The sequence below is a fragment of the Leptosomus discolor genome, chromosome 4 (genome assembly GCF_034619465.1).
Source record: "Leptosomus discolor isolate bLepDis1 chromosome 4, bLepDis1.hap2, whole genome shotgun sequence".
Taxonomy (NCBI): domain Eukaryota; kingdom Metazoa; phylum Chordata; class Aves; order Leptosomiformes; family Leptosomidae; genus Leptosomus; species Leptosomus discolor.
The window spans coordinates 49,912,078-49,923,158 of NC_141394.1; the positions used below are offsets into that span (position 1 = coordinate 49,912,078).

Below are 11,081 nucleotides of genomic sequence, written 5' to 3' on the forward strand. Positions count from 1 at the left end.
GTAAATGGCTTGCCTGCCACAAGTTTTTTTTCTCAAGCACTACAGTGTTGTGTATTAACCTCACCATTATAAATCTGTAAAGCTGCTGAATATCTAAGTCAGTGGTGTAAGTTATAGCCTAAGTTAAGTTGAAGACCTACATGTAAGCAAAAGTTGTACCAAAGCTCTCTTCTGGACAGTTGATCAATGTTCTAACAGCACTACGATCCGTGTGAGCTTACATCGCTGCTACAAAACTCACTGCTTGTACTTGAGTCTTTAATGCATTTCTTCAAACATTGATTCATACTTGTTGCTGATTTATCCTTCAGATAAACTTTGATTTTGTCCTGCCTTTCCTCCTAAGGCTGCTGTTATCTGTGGTGCTCCTGGGTTAGAAAGGTGCTCTGAGAGAGGTTTCTCATGCAGTGGGACAGTGAAGCATAAACACGCTTGTCTTTCTGGTTACCTGGAAATAACTGGAATACCAGTAGTGTTGCATATCCCACAAAGAGAAATTCCACTCACTTAGGGTGCTTCTAGTAGAAGTTGCCCTAGTTTTCACTGGAATTTTATTTATTTTTTTCTCTTACCGCTTATTGTAGTGGCAGGACAGAGCTGCCGCAAGAAGAATCTGCAGCCACAATATGTGGCTGTGGCTGGGAGAGACGGTACCAAAGAGAACATGTTGTACATTGCACTGGGGCGTTTGAACTGCGTTCCAAGGGCATGCTCAGATGTTGCTTAATGTAAAGGAGCAATAGTCAAGCGCCTTTGCATAGCTGCGAATGCACTTTGCATCCTGACGGCGTAAGCTTGAGGCTTCTCTATGGAAAAATACTGATTTGACCCAGTATATTCTTCTGTACTAAACACAAATCTGCACTATCGTAATTCCCATTAGCCCTTTGAAGACAGATGCGTATTTCCAACTCTCCAGTGTTACTTAGATAGTGCCACTTGATATTCCCAGCTTTTTTGCTAAAATCTTAGGTAGGCCTTTCGGTCTTTTTATCTGGCTCTGTGTTCTACTATGAGTAGCTAATGTGGTGGCTCAGGTTTAACTTCAAAAAGACATTTTAAGACCATAGAGGCAGAGGAGGGAAAGGGAAAAAAAAAATAAATTTTGAACATACTGTAACGTTGCATTTAAACTTTTCAGGATCACTTTCCTCACTAGCTTCTAGGTTCCATGTAAAAGCCACAAAAGGCAGGAACAAAGTTCAAATTGTCTGCCGCCTCCTCCGAGTCTTGGGTTTCTGATGCGGCAATGAAGCTGTCACTCAACACGGTACTCCAGTAATCTTACCCAAATATGCTAAAACAAGTCTTGTTTGTTTTTAAAGATAAACTTAGTTACACAACACACTTAAATCGGTGATTGATCTCTGTTTGTGTTCCACTCGGACTGCCTGACTGAGACTTGCTTTATTTCTCCTTATTTTTGCCTGTGACTTTGGCTTTGAAATGTAGAGAGTAAGTTCTAATGTGCAGTGTTTGAATGGTTCCTTACTCTGGAAAAAGAGGTCCTTGAGGAAACCAGATCTGACCCTGCCCTGTCCCCCTCCTGCTCTCCCCTCCACCTCCTGGAAAAAAAAAAAAAAAAAAAAAAAAAAAAAGTCCTGACTTGCTGTATTGTAGATAAGTCACAGATGTACAGCAGTGCAGGACTTTTATGTGCAATTGCCTTGCTAGGCTTTAAGAAGAATGTAAAACTGAAAACTTTCAATTTCTGCTTATGAACCTGCTACCTTGAGACTCAAAACAGGGCAAATCAGCTACAGTCAAGTTCATAGCTTTAAATTTCTGGTGTGTTTTGAACTGAAAACTCCTCAAATGTTTACTCTAATTACCTCTTAGGATGGGTTATGAGTAATATGAAATAGATTTTGGAACTCCTAGCCTTTAAGGGAGCCTTTGGGCACTCCTGCAAAACAAGTTTTGCTGTGACAGCTTTAGCGCCTTCCTCTGACTCACAAGGGTTTTTCGTGATTGTGCGTAAAGCGTTTTCTGAACAGCTTCTAAGGAAAACTGCAACTGTCCCCCTATACTGAAGGACAAACATAATCAGGGGAGGAAGTTGTACCAGATCTTTTTTTTTTTTTTCTTTTAATTCTAAACTGTTCAACTTGATTTCAGTTAGAACAAGTGACTGTTGTTACCGTATTTATTTTCTTGTTCTTTCTAAATAGCAGAGAAACACTTATAATTGTTGCTGAAATTTGGGGTACTAAGCAAACTCTCTGGAAATCTTTCAGAAAAACCCACAGATTATGTATCTGGAACAGGAGCTGGAAAGTTTGAAGGCAGTGCTGGAGATCAAGAATGAGAAACTCCATCAGCAAGATATAAAACTAATGAAGATGGAAAAACTGGTGAGTTTTCCTTGGGGTCTGGCAGGTTTGGACCGTGTCCGAGTTATGTTCTGATCATGAACTCGGGCTGGTCAGACTTAGATGCAAGGATTAAATTTTTGTTCAAAAGGAAACACGAAATGATGATGGGACGTGCTCACATTGCTGTACAATTACATCTGCTTTGGGCTGTAATGTGAAGGGGGAGAGGGAATCACCAGATGCTGAAAAACCTTTTAACCTCTTAAGACAACTACTGGTTTGCATAAACTATTGCTAAGTTAGTACAGGGTTATCTGGAAGCCTCTTCACATTTCCCTTCCTCTTCCCTCTCCTCTTTCCCATCCCCCAAAGGAAAAAACCCCTTATCTGCTATGTTTGCTTGAGTATTACAGAAGATACATTGCACTGCCAGGAAAACATTAACATGGAAATGATCCTAATTAACCAAGAAGGGATCAAATATGAAATGGAATAAATGTTTTCATCTGGAGTTGATCAGCTTAGGTCCATCGTTTTAGCTGTTGTCTTTAAGCTGCTTGTTTAGCTGCGTTCGCTCCTGATCTGTGCATAATTCCACGTGAAAAGGCAATTTTGGGGCAGAATTTCTTATTACTGCGCACGCTCGTGTTTGTGGTAGGACACCCTTATCCTAGGTGGGGCCTTTGAACACTGTGGTAATACTTGCTTAAGCAAGATTTTAATGAGGAACTAGAGGAGGAGGTTTGGATACAAAGGAATACGTTCGTGTCAGTTGTCAGTATGGTACCACATCATGTTGCCCAGGTCTACGATTACTAGTAAATTACTAGTAAACCTTCATCTCTTCTGACAGATGTTGGCCACAGTATAGAAACCTTTGGACCATCCAACCATTTAATCCCTGTTTTTCCTTAACTTTTGATAACATCCTGCAGCAATGAAGTGGAATCAGGGAAGGAACAGCTGTTTACGCAGGGGAGCTCTTGAATTTGTCCTATTAGCGTGTTATTTCTAGAGTCTTCTGTCTGCAACAGCTTCTAAAACTGCTGCCCATCACTAGAACGTGCAGGTTAACTGGTAGATCCCTTATACGGGCCTCTTGTGTTGGCCTCTAATCAGCACAAGTGGCACCATGCCAGCGTTACGCAAGGATAAGGTATAAGTAGGATCTATTTGACTATTGCGGACTAACAGGCCGTGCTGGCAGGTCAGTCTCGCGTTGCTCCGGGGTTTTGTGCTTCCTGTAACAAGGTCTGCGAACTCCAGATTATGAATGTCTCTGGTATCGAGGTACTGACTCAGCTGAGTGCATGTATGGATTTTATTTTAAACTGTGACCTTTCTTCCTAAGATGGAGAACAACACAATCTTAACGGATAAATTAAAGAAGGTTCAGCAAGAAAACGAGGAATTAAAAGCTCGTATGGACAAACACATGGAGCTTTCAAGGTGAAAAATATCTGTGGACTTTTAGATTTCTTACAAACCAGGGGAAGGTGTTTCTGTGTCAAGAAAGAAAATTCTGTGTAAATATTAGTGACTGGGATCTTGTAGTACTCTATAAAAGGCCACATCCCATTCTTCCCCACTGGTACCTCTACAAACGTGCGCTCCTATGTAGGAGAACAAGCAGGACAGATTGTAAGGGGGTAAAGGCTCAGTAAGTTCTTCAGTGCTCCAAAACAGTATTTTCAGGAAGAAAAAGCAACTTGGAAATACCATCTTGTGATAGATGGGCTCTTTAGGTACTACTGGCTTGTGAGTTAAACTGGTTTTACTTTTAACCACTTCAGTCAAGTGATTTGTCCCCAGTTGAGATCAGTGGAAAGACCAGTGTGTTTTATTTAGCAGCAACAGCAATATTTAACATGAATAAAATGGGTCAGAGGGTCTCCTGACTTCAACTATTACTTAAATGGATGGGAAAACTTGTCCAGTTTGAAGGAAACTGCGGAAATGCAGCTTCTGTGTAGAGCTGAACCTGCAACAGGACCCAAAGGCTCCAGCATGGGCATTTAAAAGCATCTGCTGTTGTAAGTAGGACAAGTCTCGCGTTTCAGATGCTTTTTCTGGCCTTTAGGGATGTTTCTTACTGGTACTTTCTCCTGCTTTCTGTAAGCTACCTGCTTAAATCCAGTGAGGATGAGAACATGCTAAATCCTCCTTGTAAGGAAGTAATGTAGTTGTAAGCCAAGTGGGGTTTATGCAGTTTCCACCTGTAACAATTAAGTTCAGGGCTGTAGCCTTCACCTTGGGTTACGTGTTCTGATGTAAATCTTATGTTTGCAGGCAACTTTCTACAGAGCAAGCCGTTTTACAGGAGTCGCTAGAGAAAGAATCAAAAGTAAACAAACGCCTGTCAATGGAAAATGAAGAACTTCTGTGGAAGTTGCACAATGGCGACCTATGCAGCCCAAGAAAACTGTCTCCCAGTTCTCCATCCGTGCCTCTTCAGTCCCCACGAAATTCTGGTAACTTCTCTAGTCCCACAGTATCACCGAGATGACATCTCTTGAGAGAAAGAAGGGATTGCATTTCATTTGTGATCTGCAGAACCAATCCTAACTTTAATCAGAGGAGAGCGAGCTATATTAGCCGAGCATGACCGCTAGATGTAACTGGAAACTATTTGGTGCAAAAATGGCGATAAGAGACTGAGAACGTGGGAGTAAGGCATTTGTGTTGCTCCTCCCAAAAAGACTTTTTAATGACCTCTATGGACATTGTTGCACAAAGCACTTACAGAGCAAGGAAAGACTTGTTCATTGCCTTCTCACCTAACGATAAGAAAAAGCTCAGGGGCTTAGAGATAAAGATCACCACCTTCATAGTATGTTCCTTATCACAGACACTTTTTTAAGGCTGTGTGTATGCGTGTGCGTGCGTGTGTGTGCGTGCGTGTGCGGTGGGTGGAACGGATGTAACACACTGTGCGTGTGTCTAATTGCTGCCTTCTTTGCTGTGTACGTAATAAAGGATAAAAGCTGAAGACTATACATTGACAAGTACTTCCTTAAACGCTGTTGTCAGTATGCATGCTTTTAGCAGAGTACCCTCACCGGCAATGAGGAGAAACTGCCACTTGTCCTGTGGGTCAGTTTCCTTCATCTTTCTGGCTTCTGTTCAGCAAAAAAATGGCATGAAAAGCTGCTTCAGCTGACTCATTAGTGTCTTGGCTGACTCGAGTATGCAACTTTGAATTAATTTGAAAAACAAACTGAATTGCAGCCATATTTCGCATGGATTCTTGGTTTAATATCCATGCATGGCTCTGACGTTTGAGGAGACCTTTTTTTGCAGATTTTTTACAGTGGATTTTGGCTTTCAAGTCAAGAGGGGTGTAGTCAGAACCACAGTAGCCCTTGGGGGCAGAAGTTATTAGTTGAGTTGCAGGTTTAAAAGCCTCTACCTGCCACTTTACCTGCTGAAAAGGAACCACTTATTTCCCCAAAACAGGATGTCCATTGCTACAGCCATCTGCTGAGGATAAAACAGATGTAGATTTGAAAGCCAAAGAGAAAAATGCAATAATTGTCATTAGGTGCATTCTTAACTCGGTTCTCTAGAAGAATCTTAAGTAATTTATGAATTCCAGTGTATCTGGTGACACACTTTGCCTTTTTAAGCATTAGCATTTGTATTAACGTTCTTCAGATTTTGGCTAAATTCACCTGAGGGGGAAGGTGGTAGCTGTGTATTTATCTTGCTAATTCTGCCATACTTTCCCTCTTGGACCGCAGGGTATCAGTGTTTTTTCCCATTCATTTGGCAAAAGATCCCGTACAAGAGATTCTGTAGAGTAGGGAAAAAAATTCGTCCTGGCTGCTGGAACGGGAGGCTGCAGGTGTCAGCATTTCTGGAAACGTCTTATGCTGAGCTTCAGCTTCAACAAGGTAGTTGCGTAGCCCTGCTGCACCCTTGGTCAGACCTGTTTAAGATGTCCACACTGTCCCTAGCGAACACCGGCGCAACCTCACATCAGCCTTACAGAGCACCGTCAAGGCTCACACAGCTGGGGTTTTACAGAGCCACTGCCAGGAGGGCGGTTACACCCCTGTTTAGCTAGTGCCGTTCGCTAGCTGTACTGGGAACTGCTGCAGTAAATCCTATCTGCTGAGCTGCCCTGTGCTTTTCAGCAGCTTGGGGACAGGAATCAAGGGGATGGAAGGTGTAGAGAACTCAGCTGGAGAACCACTTCAAACCATTTCACCCAAGACTTGAAAAATCTTGGCTAGAAATGAGGAATGCAGACATATAAGCAAGACTGTTAACAGTGCCTGTACATGAAGTAAACTCTTAATATAACTAAGCTTGTGATTGACTATATCATCATTAAATTTACTTAATTTTCCATAATGTACAAGTTAAAGGTGCAGTTTCTGTGGAACATTACGCTCTCTTTTATAAGGCACTGCACCTACCACTTGTTAGTGGTGTCTGTACTTAAAATGTTTTCTAGGGGTTTCAAATTTAACTATGAAAAAACCTCTGTGGGCTAAAGCTTGGCTTAAAGTATATCTTGAACATTCTTATTGTCTCTGGTCAAAGAGATTTGATGACATGTATTTGGGCTGAATGCTTAAAAATAAATTTTTTGTACTGATTGAAGGGTTTTTCTCCTGCTTGTATTAGTCAAATGATCTTCATAATCTAAGGAGGAACATTCCTCCAAACACTAACAACTTTTTAGTACCTGCTCACCACAGCAGAACAGCAATAGTGAAGCTTCACTGCACAAACTATTAATGTTCAGCTAACCCTTAAGAAATTTTAACTCTACCCTTGCTACTCTAATGCAGGTGGAAGTTACACAGAGCTTTCTTGTGATTATTAGCGATTCAGTTTGAGTTGGCTGTTAAAAAAAAAAAAAAAGAGAATGTAGGTAACATTACAGAATTAAGCAATAATAAAATAGTCAAGTACGGCTGGGCTTAATATAGGGACCTAACGTGCATATGCCAGGAAAGGCATCCTACAGGACTCGTCTTATTAAAATGCTCACCTTATTCAGGAATTTTTTTATGTGAGAAAAGCCACAGAGTCTAGCAATCTAACAGGTCATGTCACAAGAACAGCCATGGGTGAGAACTGTATTCTTGTAGTTGCAACGTTAGTGCCTCAAAGCATGCAAAAGGAGTGCATCCAAATGTCTGAAGATCAAATATAGTGTCCCCCTTCATGTAACAGAGAAGGGGAAAGCTCTTCCAGGCTACTAGTAGGGAACAGTACAGTACAGTGAATAATGCTAAGACTATTACTTTGTCAATAGTTTCCCTCTACAATGCAGGAGATTCCTCACCTCTAAACTTCTTGCAAGCAGAAGCTTTAAAGCTCTTACAAAAAAATGAAGACTCCTTGTATATAGAAATCAGACTACAGAAACACCTGTTTAGTGTTTGTTCTGTTGGTCCAAAAGAATTAAATCCTTCTGTTCATCTGTAAGCATCGTTTCAATATTTTTTTCTGTTTGAGTATTAATATTTCAAGCTTTAACTTAAATACCACATGTTAGCAAAGGCTTTGTTCGAGTCAGTAACTTTTACATAATTTTTCGTAATTCCTTTAGCATGAAGTTTCCTTCAGGAAAAGCTGGAGACCTGCTCACCATAAATACATGCCAAAGGTCTAGTGCTAGTCAAGCAATTAAATGATTTTCTTCAGATACTCAACTTTAACTAGTAGTTCCAACTCTAATGATAAGTTTCAAAGGAAGTTACAGTGACATTTGTATCTGTACCAAAATAGCTTGTTGCCATTTAAACTACTCATAACATGGTCCACCTCCCTTCAATGCTTTTCCCTAAAGGTCTTTGTGTGAGCTGCACGATATTTGCTGTAAAATTTGAGGTGAATCATTTCCTTATGCGAACTGAATACTTGAAGTGTCTCATTACGAACACCAAAGACACTTGCATGTGAACTGGCATCGTGCAATTCATGCAGGAAATTCCTTCTAGACAGTAAGTAACCACTGATCTTTAAAACTGTAGTTTTGTGTCAGCCAGGAAATCATTTGGGGCTGAGCTGGAGTTAAAAAGGTCATTGGAAAGTTGAAATAATTATTGAACCCTTAAGAAACAAACACCTTGTGTCCATTGCTGCTGCCTTGCCTTAGTGGAGTGGCGACTGAGGTGTGGAACCAGAACTAACAATACTGGCAGGTTTAGGCATGTGACTTCTGACAACTCAAATTTCATTTCCCAGGCTTCGTTCTCTTACCTGGTGTCACTGTTCATTTCTGCAGAAGGGTGGAATTGCATCAATATAAAAAGAATAAGGCCTGCCCAGGAGGCTTTTGGTAAAATAATAACTACATAAAATATATAGTAACATAATTATCAGTTTACGATGATGAGAATTGTTTTGATGTTTGCAGGGGGAAAACAAAAAAAAAACCGCAACCAAAAATTCTCCCTTAAAGGCACTGCTTCTGTAGTTATAGTCTGTCTTGAGAATGGCATGTGATTGGTACCCCTAACCACGGAACCCGAGGGAGACTGCTGGAGCAGTGGTGCAGCAAGGGATTTACGTCATCTTTTCCTCTCCTGCCAGACTGTCACTGAGGAAGTGATGTTACCAAACGAACTGCTGTTCTGCTGGACAAGTCTGAACAGGTGACACTATCTCCCACTTGCTAGGATGTTCAAGGAAATCAACTGTTGAATTAAAGGCGCTAAAGCACTTTGAAATTTAAGAAGCTGGCGCAGGTCCTGTAGTTCAAAGGGAAGTACATTGCTCTGATAAATGGAAGCGCTAAGAAGGAACGCACACGTTGCACAGCCTCATCCAGAAGCTCAGGGATTGTCGAAGTCACTTTGGTCAGATTGAAGTCTTCCCTTAAAACAAAAAAAAAGTACAATGACCTCTTTTAGGTATTACTGTGAACTTGTGTAACAACTATTTAGTCATTTGGGTAACAGTGTATCAATCTTCAGACCTTTTAATAGCATTCAGAAGATTAACAAGGGCCTCCCTCTTACGCCTTCAAAGCTGGTCATTTGCTGGCTATATTTAAATTTTTTTTTGGTAACTACTTTGTTTCCAGAGGCCAACAATATTACAGGCACCTGGGGAGCGTTCTCCGTGAAACCTATTTCATGAGTCATGCAGAAAGTCATTCTAGTCTTTATCATGGATATTTATCATCTCTGTTACCTTGTTTTAGGTTCCTGCATGCTGAAGAAAAAGCTTTCAGTGAGCTTGTTTAACGTTTGCAGTAGCCACGCTAACAATTCCGGTTACTGCAAAACTGCCACTTTTACGTGAGTACTTCCCAGATACCACTACTCAAAACAGCACTGCCCCCATCCGCTCCAAGGTCTGAATTACCTGGAGCAAAGGGCTTATGTCAAGCCTTCACCAGAAGGCGGCTTTAGGAATTCTAGCCCAACGCAGGCTGAAGCACAGCAAAGTGTGCAAGCAAGGGACTGCTCAGAATAAGCTGGTTTTCACATGCCTTGTAAATAATGCAAGCCGTTTTAAGACTTCTTCTGTCACACAGTTACACTGCTGAGCCGATGTGCATCGGAAGTTCTAGCTTATGTGAATCCGTGCTTGAGCCTAGGAAGAAAAAACGTTGCCAAAATGTCCAACAAGGTGGTTGTTAGCAACTTCTTACCTTTTCTTTGGAAAGGCTCTTTCCTTGCATTGGTAACTAAACCCAGGGTGTGAGAAGCAATTCCTGATTTATCCAGGCATAGTTCTGTGTAAACGAAACTTCTTTCCACATCTTTCCTTTTCTCCAAAGTAAATTAATACAATCAAGTTGAACTTGTTATTAACCTGAGAAGAGATTCCGCTGTATAATTGAACATTATTCTAATGTTACATTGGGGTTTTTTTTCTTCTGTAAATGATACTATATAAATAAATAAAAGCTTTACCTTCAGCAAACATAAATTGCCACATAATTTAGTGAACCTAACACCCTACATCTATTGAGGAGTGAACTCTTAAGTAAGCTACATATTAGAAGGTTGTAAGAATGCAACAACGTAAGGAAAATCCACTCTACCAAACTGCTTACTAGTCTCTGGAGATACTCTCTAGCACCTTAATATATATTTAGCATTATTCTTCCCCAGGTGTGAGAATTTTATTTGTATGTTTATGTCTTTATACAGATATGAAATGAAGAAACACACACACATATATATATGCGCACACACACATTTATGTTTTCATAATATTCAGAAGTGTAACTGTTCTTGCAAAATAAACTTTTTTTATTGGCTAATTCTGCAACAAGTTGTGTGGGTTTTTTGGTTTTTGGGGGTTTTGTTTGTTTTAAGCATGTACAGTACTCTAAACTTTTAAATTGCATAGCAAACTTTTAAATTGCATAGCAAACTTTTAAATTGCATAGCACCAGAAGAGATACACCTGCTTGGTGGACTTTTTGAGGATACCTAATATCTTCTCAGTTCTTGCATACACAAAAAAATGCACAAACCATACAACGGGTTAACCTTATAAAAGAGTTTGAGGAAAAAGACCGTAGGCAAAGGAAAGCCTAAGAGCACCTAGTCCTAAATCTAATAAGCCCTATGCACGTTCTAATGCTTCACAGTAGTTTTTATTAACTCACAACTGTCTGCTGCTTGGCATAGGGAACTCTGTTTTCGCCTGTCAAGCTAGTGAATATGGAATGTGTATGAAAAGAGGCAGTGCTAGAGAAAAACTTCATTTAAACATTAATAAAGAAGAAAAATGGCTATAATGTCAAATAACATACAGTTCATTCTACGTCCAGAAGCGTTTCCTATA

General features: G+C 40.4%; 1 protein-coding gene across 5 annotated transcripts in view; it reads left to right on the forward strand.

Annotated features, from left to right (window-relative positions):
* Window positions 1-4,821, forward strand: part of MTUS1 (microtubule associated scaffold protein 1) — a 90,443-nt gene extending 85,622 nt beyond the window's left edge. For all 5 annotated transcript variants that reach the window (XM_009955965.2, XM_086464197.1, XM_086464198.1 and 2 more), the window contains 3 exons: window positions 2,238-2,354; window positions 3,667-3,764; window positions 4,605-4,821. In XM_009955965.2, coding sequence (XP_009954267.2) covers window positions 2,238-2,354; window positions 3,667-3,764; window positions 4,605-4,821 — 432 coding nt within the window. The remainder of the gene's footprint in view (window positions 1-2,237; window positions 2,355-3,666; window positions 3,765-4,604) is intronic.
* The last annotated feature ends 6,260 nt before the right edge of the window (window positions 4,822-11,081 follow it).